The sequence below is a fragment of the Muscardinus avellanarius genome (assembly GCF_963383645.1).
Source record: "Muscardinus avellanarius genome assembly, chromosome: 11".
Classification (NCBI taxonomy): Eukaryota; Metazoa; Chordata; class Mammalia; order Rodentia; family Gliridae; genus Muscardinus; species Muscardinus avellanarius.
In genome coordinates this window covers 97561702-97576031 of record NC_137797.1, presented here as the reverse complement: position 1 = coordinate 97576031, position 14330 = coordinate 97561702, and the positions used below count along the sequence as shown (strand labels likewise).

Sequence of the window (14330 nt, the reverse complement as noted above, 5' to 3'; positions counted from 1 at the left end):
CAATAGAAGACTCAAAGAGCAGGACATGGCTTCCTAGGTTCAATCACTTAACACAATTGTACCAAGCACCAGCCTTATCACTAGAGAGGTTAAGACAGCTGTGTGCAGTTGAGAGCTGAGAATGGGATTACTCAGGGTTCAGTGGGTCTGAGGTTGCTCTTGAAACAGGTCCCTCTTGGATAACCAGTGCTTCTCTTTCCTACACTTCAGACATTCACCTTACTTCTCCTACTTCCACATGACTTGATGATGTATGGCTTACCTCATTTTTCCTAATTCCAGATGACGGATAGGGTTGACTGGTTACAAAGTCAAAATGGAGTGTGCAAAGTTGATGTCTATTCACCTGGAGAGGGCCAACCCCAGGACTGGAAAATGGTAAGGGTCAATCTCTTCATCACCCGAGGGTGGGGATACGTGGAGCTTCATCAATAGTAGCCTTATTCTCCTTTCCACCTCCTGTGGTGAGATTCTTGGTGGGGGGGAAAAATGGGCATCGATAGAAAATAAACCCCAGTTTTTCCCAAAGAAATTCATAGTTTTTTTTTAATTGCTTTTGATATGGTATTTAGTAGGAGAAATATAACTAATGAAATTAAATGTATATACACATATGTAAAGCTATAAAGTTTAATTTTCAAACAGATAAGGAATGTAAATCAATGCCTCCAAGGCTCAGAAAAAAATTTCTTGAAATGTAGAATGCCTTAAAATTCTAAGAACCTTAGACTCTCATCCCAGTAAAATCTACATGCTACCCTTACCACTGAACATTTATTAAATGATTACTCAGTATCAGGCACTGTATTACTCAGAGTTCAATCAAAACATTAAAAACACACCTTTAATTTAATATTTATTATTATTATTATCATTATCATCATCATCATCATCATCATCATCATCATCACTGGGGATTTAACCCAAGGCCATTCTACCTCTGAGCCACACTGCCAGCCCTATTTTTTATTTATTTTGAAACAGCTTCTCACTAAGTTGCAAAGGACCTCATTATGTAGCTGAGGCTGGCTGTGAACCTGCAATCCTCCTGTCTCAGCCTTTCAAATACTGGAATTATAAGCATGCACCACCATGCCTGGTGTAATTTAATATTTAAAAGCAAGCCAGGCATGGTGGCATACACGTGTAATTCCAATTTTACTAGAAATGTATCCAACCCACAGTCTCACACAAGTGAGGCAAGTGCCCTACCACCCAGCCCCTACCTCCAATACCATTTTTTGAAGTGGTGCTGGGGATGGAACCCAGGGGCATTCTACCTCCTAGTTATATCCCCAGATCCCCCCACCCCCCACTTTTATACTTTGAAACAGGGTGTCACTGAGTTGCAGAGAGCCTTGCTAAATCGCTGAGGCTGATCTCAAACCCGGGATCTCCCTGTCTCAGCCTCCCAAGTACTGGAATTACAGGGGTGCACTACCACGCCCAGCCTCTACCACCTATTTTAACCAAAGTACTTTCTGTTCTTTATATTTCACAAAGAGAACGGAGTGAGACAGTGGTGGATGACTGAACTGTCACACACCAGCTGAAATGCAAACCAGCAGAACTTAGTCACAATAAGTTCAGCTTCCTACAGCCTTGCACAGCCCTCCTGAAATGTCCCTAAATGACAAAACGAAACATTAGTCAACAGACCCAAAGACTGTGGTAAAGAAATATGTACAATTTACACTTGGCCATTAGTGTTTCAGTATCAATCTTGCTAGAATGTATCCAATGAAAATATACATTAACTCGGTACCAATCTAGTGATGTAAGTTTTGTAAAAATATTGGAAATGTATCATCCAGCCAGCCAGCTTACTATAAAACATAGTAACTGCTGAAATAAAGTTAAACACAAATTTACATTGTCATAATCTTAAAAAGTAAATAAAGGTAACTTTAGATTGTTGAATCTGTACAATCTGTATAAGTTTATGAAGAACAAATGAAAGTAAAATTAAAATATTTGTTTCTATTATACTTAATATTGATAAATCAGAAAAGGCATACTTTTATTTTGGGGGGTGTAGCTCAGAGGTAGAATGCCCCTGGGTCCCATCCCCAGTACCACACACAAAATATATTTTTTCTCTATCACATGTAAAATATTAGAAGCTTAATTTCCTTATTTGGGGATAGTCTCAAGGATATTCCATTTACACAGGTACTTACATATCTAATCTAATTGTAATAGAGACAGATATCTTATAAATGTAATTTATTAATTAGGTGCATCTGTATATAGGAAAACATAACTTCCATTCAATATTTTCCTGAATTATAGACACATAAGGATTCCGATACGAATAGAGACAGTTTATAGCCTTGATTTTAAACTTCAGCCAAGAATCAAAACTAAACATAAGCCAGATGTGGTGGTGTACACTTGTAATCCCCGCGTTTGGGAGGCTGAGACAGGAGGATCGCACAGATTCGGAATAGTGAGGCTCTCAGCAACTCATTGAGACCCTGTTTCCAAATAAAATATAAAATAGGTCTGGGAGTATATCCCGGAGGTGGAAAGCATCTGGGTTCCACTCCCAGTACCACCCCCCCCCCAAAAAAAAAAGTAAACATAAAAGTCACCTGTCCCCATATCAACAAGCACTTCCTTCAAGTGGGCACAAAATTCACTAAGATATGACCTTTTAAGATGGAAAAAAATACTAGCAAAACAGGTTTCCTGTTGTCCCTGACTCAGCAGAGAATATAAACCTATCTATAAACCATCGATCCACTAACGAGATCACCACGTGGTTGGACAATAGACCAGATTTCCAGTCCCTGCTGCCACCCATCATTAGGGACCATAAGTGGACCATGAAAACCCAAAGCAAGATAAGTAGAGAGGAATAAAAGCCATTCACAAGAAACTGGCAAGGTTCAAAAGACACATGTAGCTTAGAAATACTGGCGTAACTGCAGAGGGAGGCAAAACTTCCCATTTTCACAGGGCTCGAAGAAAGTCAGTCGGCCTTCCTCTTACGTGTGTGTTGACAAAAATTAGATGGTCGGCTACAGTTAACAGTGTTGGAAATAGCTCCCAGAAATGAGGATCAGGTATTGTGGAAGGCTTGCCATGTAGTTATTCTTGGAAGCTCAACATTTTCCCTAAAGTACCTACTATCCAATTAGATGCTTTTGAGAGAATTTTTGAACCAAGCTAGCCCTTAACCTCGACATGGTAACAAGCTGCTTAAACCTGATCAGCAGAGGATTTGTTGAAGGGCTCCTCTCTGAGAAGTTCATATTTCGGTTCCTAGGCATAGACTACCAGTTTTCCACATATGTATGATGTATATGTAGGGTGTGTGTGTGAGTGTGTGAGTGAGTGTGTGTGTGTGTGTGTGTGTGTGTGTGTGTGCGCGCGTGTGTGTATAATCTGAATACATATGGAAAGAAAAATGTCTGATTTAGTTCTTTGGGAGCTGATGACTATCGGATCTTCAGGACATGTGTTATTAGAAGGGATATAATGCAGCCAGGTGTGGTGGCGCACGCTTGTAATCCCAGGGCTTGGGAAGCTGAGACAGGAGGATCACAGGCTCGAAGCCAGCCTCAGCTACTTAGTGAGGCTCTCAGCAACTTAGTGAGATCCTGTTTTCAAATAAAGTATAAAATAGGTCTGGGAGTGTAGCCCAGAGGTAGAAAGCCCCTGGGTTGCATCCCTAATACCACACACACACACACACACACATACACACACACACACACACACACACACACACAAAGTGGCATAATGCAGTAGCTGAGAGCGTCAGCTCTGGAGGCAGAATGCCTGGGCTAGCATTCCTGCTGCAATGGGCCATGCAACTTTAAATGAATAACTAACTTCATCTCACAGTTCTTCCATTTCCTCCTGTTTAATATGAGAATATCAAATGAAGCATCCTCTTAAAATACTTGGAACAGTGCCTGGTACACAGTAAGCACGTAGTGAACACGGATTTTTTTTTTTGTGTGTGTGTGTGTGTGTGGTACTGGGGTTCTGGAAGCCCTTCTACCTCCGGGCTACACTCCTAGACCTATTTTATAATCTTATCTGGAAACAGGGTCTCTTAAGCCAGCAAGGCTGGCTCAGAACCAGCACGATCCTCCTGTCTCTGCCTCTCAAGCAGGGGGATTACAAGCCTGCGCCACCACGCCTGGCTATTGATATTTTTTTTAATAGCTGTGATCGAGCCAGCTGGAGGGTTGACAGTTTCTGTAACTAGCACTTGAGTTTGTCCTGAATGTCGCATATCTTTACTTTTGTTATAGTCGGATGAAACCTTGTCTGTTTTTAAGGAAGCCTCAACAGATCCTGTCAGAGTACTCAGCTGGCTCCGCAGAGACCTGGAAAAAAGCACTGCAGAGTTCCAGGATGCTAAATTCAAGCCCGGAGAGTCACCGCTCGGCGAAGAACTGGCCAACCCAGGAGACCTGCGCAAAGGTTTCACCGTAGACTATTATAACACCACCACCAAGGGCAGCCCAGGGAGACTGCACTTTGAGATGACCCACAAAGAGAATCCCGTCCAGGGCCTCAGCCCCCAGCCTGGTAAAGGGAGCTCGGTAGATGAAGTCTCCTTCTACGCCAACCGTCTCACCAATCTAGTCATAGCCATGGCCCGCAAGGAGATCAACGAGAAGATCGACGGCTCTGAAAACAAATGTATCCATCAGTCCTTGTACATGGGGGATGATCCCAGCCCCAAAAAGAGCCTGAGCACGGTAGCTTCGGAGCTGGTGAACCAGACCGTCTCCACATGTGCCAGGAATATTTCCACAGACAAAGCCCCAGGCTCCGGAGACAGAGCCCTGGCATCCTCACGGAGTCCCCCCGCAAATCTGAAATACAAGAGCACGCTGAAGATCAAGGAGAGCACGAAGGAGAGCAAGTGTCCCGACGACAAGCCCTCCTCCAAGAAGTCCTTCTTCTACAAGGAAGTCTTCGAATCTCGGAACGCGGGCGATGCCAGAGAGGGCGGGAGGACGCTCCCCGGGGAGAAGAAGATGTTCAGCGGGCAGGAGCGGCCCGACGACTTCACGGCGTCCGTTAGCCAGGGGATCATGACCTACGCCAACAGCGTGGTTTCCGACATGATGGTCTCCATCATGAAGACACTGAGGATCCAGGTGAAGGACACCACCATCGCCACCATCCTGCTCAAGAAAGTCCTCATCAAGCACGCGAAGGAGGTGGTCTCGGACCTCATCGACTCCTTCATGAAGAACCTCCACAACGTCACAGGGACCCTCATGACCGACACAGACTTTGTCTCCGCTGTGAAAAGAGGTCTCTTCTCTCACGGAAGCCAGAAGGCCACAGACATCATGGATGCCATGCTGGGTAAGCTGTACACGGTGATGTTTACCAAGAAAGGGCCAGAGAGTATGAGGAAGACCAAGGACAAGATGGAGAGTTATTCTGTCCTCTCCACCAAAGGAATGGGCGACCCTAGGAACCGAAATATGAACTTCGCAATGAAGTCTGAAGCCAAAATGAGGGAAAAGATGTATTGTGCACCCAAACCAGAGAAGGAGAAGACTTGTGTCGAGACTCTGGGCGAACACATCATCAAAGAGGGGCTCACCCTGTGGCACAAGAGCCATCAAAAAGACTGTAAATCTCCAGGCTTAGAGCGAGCTTGCAACAAAGAGACTAACCCTCCACCAGACATTCCCCTCGAATGTCAGGATCCTTGCAACGTGAACCCTTTCCTGCTTCACCCAGAGAAACCTGAGAATCTTCTGTATGAGACAGACTCCTGGGCCAAGGACCTGATCGTATCCGCCCTGCTTCTGATTCAATACCACCTGGCCCAGGGCGGAAGAATGGATGCTCAGAGCTTTCTGGAGGCCGCCGGCAGCACCAATTTTCCTGCCAACAAGTCTCCTGTCGTCTTGGACGAATCCAGCCTTAAGTCACCCCATCTGGTTTGTGAACAAGAACAAACAGAAAAGAAGGACCTAATGAGTGTGTTCTTCAATTTTATCCGGAATCTACTCAGCGAGACCATTTTCAAGAGTGACCACGGCTGTGACTCCAAGATGCCAGAAAAGGCAGACAAGGACAAAAATTGCAGCCGGCGAGAAAGACCCACGACCCCTTCTGTCAAATTCTGTGACGATGAGGCTGGTGGTGCCCTTTCTGGGCTGAGCAAGATGATTAGCACCCAGCAAGATGGTAACATGAACGGGCAGATGCTGGACCATCTGATGGACTCTGTGATGAAGCTGTGTCTCATTATAGCCAAGTCCTGCGACTCTCCCTTGGCAGAGCTGGGGGATGAGAAATGTGGAGACGCCAGCAGGCCAAATTCAGCCTTCCCAGAGAATCTGTATGAGTGTTTGCCAGTCAAGGGCACAGGGACGGCAGAGGCTCTCCTGCAGAACGCCTATCAGGCCATCCACAATGAACTGAGATGCGTGTCAGGACAGCCCCCCGAAGGGTGTGCAGCCCCCAAGGTGATTGTCAGCAATCACAACCTAACCGACACGGTGCAAAACAAGCAACTCCAAGCCGTGCTGCAGTGGGTAGCCGCCTCCGAGCTCAATGTCCCCATTTTGTACTTTGCTGGCGATGATGAAGGGATCCAAGAAAAGGTAAGGAAGAAAGGTCAGAGGGATTGGGGGAGCTTTACTAAGGGTTCATCTGGGTGTTTGGTTCTCTTCGCTTTCTGAACGGGAACAAGACCACGGGAAGGGGTAGAATGGGAATAGTAAGAAATTGAAGATCATGCTTCTCTACAGAGACGATGAATAAAGGAGAATTAGGTTTTGCCTCGTCAGAGACATATCAAAAGGGGGAAATGATAAATGATATTTTTTCCTCTGCTTTCTGTATTTATTTGGTGGGAGTACACAGATGAAGAGCCTCCAAGGGACTCGGTGAAGGAGTCAGATCAAGGTCTGGATTGAGGCAGATGCTGAGATAGGACAGAATTGCCCAAAGGATGAGGTGGACCATTTGGGAAGGATCCTGGGATGTGCTGAGGAGGGAGACGGAGGGCCTGGATCTATGACCTTTTCAGACCTGTCAGTATGCTTAGCTTGTTGTTTAGTGCGGTTTGGGATTTGGGAGGGAATTCAATAATAATGCACGTCTTCTCCCCACCCTGAGTTTTAAATCAGTTGTGAAGTTAAGACTAAAGAATAGGGGCAGATGGGGAATCGACCTATCACTGTTGTTGCTGATGAAGGTAAGTGTCCTTGCAAGTTCTTGCTTCTCCATCAGATGCTTGGAACTGCTCCCCAGGGGACTGTTCAAGTCTCGAGAACATGGACACCTAACTGCAGTTGCTGCTACATACTGGACTGAGGGAATTAAGAGAGAGACTGTCCCTGCAACTAACACACACCCCACCATCACCTCCCCTACTCTCCCTTCTCCTCCTTCTCATTCGTCTTCTCTCTCTTGCCCTCTCTCCCTTCCTCCCTCCTTCCCTCTCTTTCTCTCTCTCTTTCCATGTGGTTTTGTATTATCTTCTCAAAAAAGTAGAACAATGGTTGTTATCAGTTCGGTAGTAAGGGGTGACACAAGGGGCTGGGATTTTTTAAAAAAATTTTCTTGGGGACTGGGGTTATAGCTCAGTAGTAAAGCATTTATTTGCCTAGCATGTGCAAGGCTCTGTGTTCCATCCCCAGCGCACTCCCCTAAAATCACGAACCATCCATCCTCATAGAAACCATAAGATGAGGAGAGAGAGGTTTCCTCTTTTCAATCAGTGGTGTTAGTAATCCTCGTAACTGGGTTCCTGGGTTTATCTGATGACTTGGGAAGACACAGCATTATAAAGCACCCAGATTAGACTGCATCAAGCCCAAACACAAAACTGTATGACCTTGACTTTAGTTTTCGCATGACTTCACTCTTGTCTGTGACCACCAGTGGCTTTGTTAGAGATTCAGAATGTCAGCTTTGCTCCAGGGCTGTTGGATCCAAATCTCCACTTGAGCAAAATATTCTGCTCCGTGGAACTGTTCATCTCTTCTTGAACCAATCACATGATGTCTTTTTATAATCCCATAATATTTACTTATTTATTTATTTATTTATTTATTTATTTATTTTGGTGGTACTGGGGATGGAACCCAGGGGCCTTCTACCTCCGGGCTACACTCCCAGACCTACTTTATATATTTTTATTTGGAAACCGGGTCTCTTAAGCCTGCTGAGGTTGGCATTGAACTTGAGCGATCCTCCTGTCTCTCAGCCTTTCAAGCTCAGGGATTACAAGTGTGTACCATCACGCCTGGCTAATCCCATATTTTAAAATAATGGATAGTACTGGAGACTCAAATTATTATCTCAATTTCCCAGGTTATTTTTACCTGTTTGCATTTCCCAAGTTTCACTTCCCATCCACAGGCAACCGGTAGCCTGGTGTTTGTTTGTTTGTTTGTTTGTTTGTTTGTTTGTTTGTTGGTGGTACTGGGGGTGGAACCCAGAGGCTTTCTACCACCAGGCTATACTTCCAAACCTATTTTCTATTTTATTTGGAAACAGGATCTCACTAAGTTGCTGAGAGCCTCACTAAGTAGCTGAGGCTGGCTTCGACCCTGTGCGATCCTCCTGTCTCAGCCTCCCAAATGTGGGGATTACAAGCGTGCGCCACCACGCCCGGCTCCAACTTGTTTTCTAATACTATAGATTTGCTGTTCCTTGGTATTTAAGCTAATAGAGCCATAAAGTGATTAGTCTTTTACGTCTACGTCTGGCTTTTTACACTTAACACCATGACTTCCAGGTTTGTACACGTATATATCAATAGTTGTGTGTATCAATAGTTCATTCTTTTTATTGCTGAGTAGTATTTCATTTATGGATACACATTGTGTTTGCTCACTCATCAGTTAATGAACATTGGGATAGTTTCCATTTTTACTAGCATGGATAATGCTACTATGAGCATGTGCATGCAAGTCTTCCTATGGATATGTTTTCATTTCTCTTGGGTGGACAGTTGCTGCTTCTCAGGATAAGTCAAAATGTTCTCTAAAATGGTTATATCATGTTTTCTTCTCACGAGCAATTTTTATGGGTTTCAATTTTTCCACATCCTCATCAACCTTGACCTTTCATTTATTGTAGTGGTATCTCATTGTGGATTAATTTGGCATAGGTAAATTAAAATGACTAAGGATATAGGACGTTTTTCCTTTTTTATACTTTTTTTTAGCACAGTGTAATTATGCATTATAGTGAGATTCAAAGTGATGCAACACACATGCGCATAGCACTTGGAGTGTTTCACTCTGCAACCCATCCCGCTCCTTCCCATGCACGTTAGTGAGTTAGTAGAGACGTCATCAGCTGTGGATATAACATTATCTGAACTGTTCCCTTCCTCGATCCTCCTTTTTTCCTTCTCTCCTCCCTCCCTCTCCCCTTCTACGAATGATGTCTTTTGCTGGAACATTTTTATATGTTCATTATCTATTCATAAATGTTATTTTATGAAATGTCTGTGAACATTTTTTTGCCCGTATTTTGATTGGGTTGGGATTTTTTTTCTTGTTAGATTTGCAAGAGATCTTTATACAGTCTAAGAATGTAAGAAATCTTTATATAGTCATGAAACAAGTCCTTTCCCAGCTCTACAGTATGCAAATGTTTTCTCACTTTGTGATTTGTCATTTTACTTAATGAAGATTGTTGTTGTTGTTGTTGTTGTTGTTGTTGTTGTTGTTGTTGTTGTTTGGTACTGGAAATCGAACCCAGGGGCATTCTTACCTCTGAACTATACCCTTAGCCCCCCCGCCCCTTTTAACAGGGCCTCACTAAGTTGCTGAGGCTAGCCTCAAACCTGTGACTATCCTGTCTCAGCCTCTCAATCCCTAGGATTACAGACAGGTACCACTGTGCCCAGCTACTTAATGGAATATTTTGAAGAGTGACAGTTTTTAATGATGAGGTCTGATTTATTATTTTTGTTCTTACTGTTTTGTGCTTTAGGTTTCACATCTAATAAGTCTTTGTCTACACATTGGTTCTCAAATAGGTGTAATTCTGACCCTCGAGGGACCTTTGGGAATGTCTGGAGACATGTAACAAGAGGGAAGAGGTCGCTAGTGGAGTCCGGTGGGTGGAGAGGCCAGGGATAGTATTAAACACCCTACGATGCACAGGACAACTCCACAACACAAAACTATCTGGCTCTTAAGGTCAATAGTACTAAAAATTAGAAGCCTTGACCTATCCAAAGGTCATGAAGATTTTCTTTTTTGTGAATTTTGTTTTCTTCTTTTTGTTATTTAGCTCTTATGCTTAGATCTGCGATCTACTTTGAGTTAATGTTTGTGAATGAGGTGAGGAAGGTGTCCAAATTTATTCTTTTTATATGAGGATGTCCGGGTGTCTTGGCACCACCTGCAGAAAAGACTAATGGGTGTCTGTCCCCTCTGAATTTTCCAGCTCCTTTACAAAAATTCAACTGACCATAAGCATTAGGTCACAGCTATAATTAGGGTTTGAATGGTACATTTTCTATGACTTTACTTTTAGCTTATTTATATCATTATATTTGAAGTGTATTTTTTGTCCATGTCTGTACGGATGAAAAACATAACCCAACTGCAGTTTCCCTCATTTGTTGTCATGTTTGAGTCGACTAGTCTTCTATTTGTTTCTGTTTCTTCCTTCTGTTTTTCATTTGCTGGATTATGTTCCATTTGGAAAGAATGTCCCACTTTAACTTATCTTTTGTGGTTTTGACTATGTCTCTGTAATTTTTTGGCGATCTCTCTGAGCATCATGATATATTTAACTTTTCATTGTGTATGTAGAACCAGTAGTTTACCACTTAAACTAAAATGTGGAAATATTACCAGCACATAGGTTCCTTTACCCTGCCCTCTTCATGTTTTAGTTGTCTGCTGTGTTCAGTCTGCATACATGGAAATATCCTTAGATGTTGTTCATGCTTTCCACCATGAAGCACATTTTATTTTATTTGTTTTTAATTTTTTATTGGTGCATTATATTCATACATCATATTGGGGTAAAAAACTTGTGTGGACATACACGTTCACATCACCGATTTAACCCCTACCCAATTCCCACTCCATTCCCTCCCCATCCCTCCTTCCCTTGCTTGGCTTAGTGGTTGATTTAGATATGTTTAAGCACATTGTGGGTTTAGAGAATTTCCATGAAGCACATTTTAAATGACTAAAGAGAGAGTCTATAGTTTATCCTCGGTGTCTACTGTCCATGTCATTCTTCATTCCTGGTGTCCCCAGTTTCTTTCTGAAATCACTGGCCCTCTCTAAAAAATCTCTTACAGAAATTCTTCTAGAACACATTTTCTGGCAATTGAATTATCTTAGTTTTCTTTAATCTGACAATGTCTTTATATGACCTTTGTTCCTGAATTTCAAATTTCTGCTCGACATGGGATTCTGGCTTGGTCATTTTCAGCTAGCATTTTTAAAATGTGCCACTTCCTTCTGGTATATATAGTTTCTGATGAAAAATCTGTCAGATTAGAATTGTAATTCCCCTTTAAATAATGTGCTGGTTTTCTCTGGATACTTTTAAGATTTCTCTTTTCTTTTTTTAGTTTTCAGCAATTTGGTTATGATAGATTTTAGAGTGAATTTATTTTGGGTACACAGCTTCTTTTCTATAAATTTATATCTTTCTGCATATTAAGGATGCTTTTATTCATCTTTCTTCAAGTAATTTTTCTGTACCTCTTTCTCTTTTGGGATTCTAGTGGTAGAAATTTTAAACCATTTGGTATCATCTTCAGGGCCCTGCGCTTTGCTTATTTTTTCAGTCTTCAATCTTTTATGTTCAGCGGAGATAATTACTATCGATCTACTTTCAGGTCTACTGACTTTACTCTTTCATCTCTCATTTGCTATTTAGTACATCCAATATGTTTATGTTTTAATTTTTTCCTTTTGAAATTTTCATTTACTGTACTTTATACGTATTATTATTGTTGCTGCTGCTGCCGCTGCTGCTGCCGCTGCTCCTGCTACTACTTGGATCGTCCTTCTACTTGTCTCAAGAATACTCACATGTATTCCAGCTTGGAAATTTCTCCCGAAAAAATGCCCATGACACTTGTCCCATTTATTTGACCTTTGACCCCACCTGCTTCATTTCGATGTGCTAAGATGGAGCTCAGGGCCTTGCATGTGATAAGCAGGTACTCTGTCACTGAGCTATATCCCCAGCCCTGTTTATCTTGACACAGGGTCTTGCCACGTTGGCGAGGCTGGCCTGTAACTTGCAGTCCCTCCGTCTCAGCCTCCTGAGTAGCTGGGATAATGGGCATTTCTTATAAAGAATTAAGAGCAGAATGCATGAAACTCTTGCCAGTGGAGATAGTTGGTAGCCTTTAGGATTCAGGTGAATGACAGTGTGCTGTGTTCAGGTAAGGATGTTTGCTTCGACTCCTTTTTCTCAGGAAAGAGATCCAGAGACCTGGCTATGAATTTTGGCACCATGAATTACTGCCAGTGTTACTCTGCCGAGTCTCTTCAGGACTGATGCTGAAGCGCCTTCCTGCGCTAACATCCTAGTGTTCTCTGGTCCATGGGGCAAGCAGCATCCAATTTGTCCATTGTCCATTTCTCCACCCTCATTGGTCTTAGGACTAACAGTGGGAGACTCTTTTGTGATATTAGGGTGAGCTTAGAGCCTTGGAATTCTTACAGAGCCAGAACACAATTGACAAACAACCCACCTGAACCACCTCCTTTTTGGGGAAACATAGAAAGATTTTAGTCCTAACGAGACAACTGGACATGAACACATTTCTCTGAATTAAGGGCAATACATGAACTTCTGTCCAAAAGGCCGGTAAACTTTGCAGTTCCAGAAGTCTTCTTAACATCTGGCTGAGTCCCTCCTGCCGCACTTTCCCTGAGTCCGCTGGCCTCTTGGTACTAGCCACAGCGGGTTCTCCCTGGCCTGCCGGGGACGCTCTGCCCCTCCACTACTGCCCTCTCTGCTTTCCACAGCTACTCCAGCTCTCGGCGACTGCTGTAGAGAAGGGACGCAGCGTAGGGGAGGTCCTGCAATCGGTGCTGCGCTATGAGAAGGAGCGACAGCTGGATGAGGCGGTGGGAAACGTCACACGGCTGCAGCTGCTGGACTGGCTGATGGTGAACCTGTGATGGGTGCCCACCCACTGTACCCTCTTCCAGCAGTAGGCCCAGCCCATCATCCCTGCCCCCTCTTCTGCCCCTCACAGAGCCCTAACATTATCTTCATACCACTCACACCAAAGACCGGTCATCTTATCTAGTCACTGGGTTTTGCAGATTTTCCTGTCCATGCGAGCAAGGACATAAGATTAAAAAATTACAATTAAAGGGCTCCACGTGTTTGGTTTCTTTGGAATCCTATGGGCTGTCAACAAGGTAAAGGTAAAGACAGCTCAGGACTGGAAAACAAATCCCATGGACTGCAGAGGCAAAATGGTGCTGGGCTAAGAGGCTTGCTGCTTCCTACATACCCCATCTGTGTGCCACAATTTGCAGCTCCTGTCCATCAAACCATTTCTTTAAAATAAGCCACAGCTGGCCAAGAATCCTTTTCCACCTTGTGTACCCCTGAAAATCAGAAAATGGTTCCTAATATCCAATCAAAAGCATTCAAGTTACAATGACAAGACCTTCCTTTGCTGCCTGATCTGTGTCCATCTCCAACTTTAGCCATGGTGAAAGATGGCATCCCAAAGGCTCACAAGGGCTGGTGTGGCTGGGGTCGAGCGCTTGCCTAGTGCCTAGCACATGAGGAGCCCTGGGCTCCATCCCCAGCGTTGCAGAGTTCCCAAGATCTGAATCCTCAGGCCAGTTCTGCGATTCTCTGGCTACAGAACCTGGGACAAGTTACATGTTACGACACCCTTCTGACTTGCCCATAGCACCCCACTTAAGGTACATTTTCTGTTCTTATTCTGACCTTCCTAGAAAAGTTCTTGATCCTCTTTTCCTTTTAGGAACTTCCTCCTCCTCTGGCTTCTAATTTATTTCCTTCTATTTCTGCAGATCTCCTGGAGGCTCTAGTCTATCAACTGCTTATACATTTACTCTTCCTAGAACTTTATCTTTGGTCCTCTGTTACTCTCACTCTGTGTCATTTTCCTTGGATAATCTCATACAAAACCATGTTTTTAGCAGGGCCTGGTGGTGCACGTCTGTAATCCCAGCACTTGGGAGCCTGACACAGGAGGATCACAGGTTTGAAGCCACCCTCTGCAACTAGCGACACCCTTAGCAACTTAGACCCTGTTTTCAATAAAAAACAAAATAGAGCCGGGGCTGGGAGTGTATCGCGGAAGTAGATTGCCCCTGGGTTCAATCCCTAGCACCACAGCC

At 43.6% G+C, this 14330-nt stretch overlaps 1 protein-coding gene across 1 annotated transcript; it reads left to right on the top strand.

Moving 5' to 3' along the window:
* Nucleotides 1–282: 282 nt before the first annotated feature.
* On the top strand, nucleotides 283–13124 carry AKAP3 (A-kinase anchoring protein 3; the record flags this gene model as incomplete). Its single annotated transcript, XM_080705741.1, has 3 exons — nucleotides 283–378; nucleotides 4296–6596; nucleotides 12969–13124. The coding sequence occupies 3 exons, from the start codon at nucleotides 283–285 to the stop codon at nucleotides 13122–13124; spliced, it is 2553 nt and encodes an 850-aa protein (XP_080561867.1).
* Between the last annotated feature and the right edge of the window lie 1206 nt (nucleotides 13125–14330).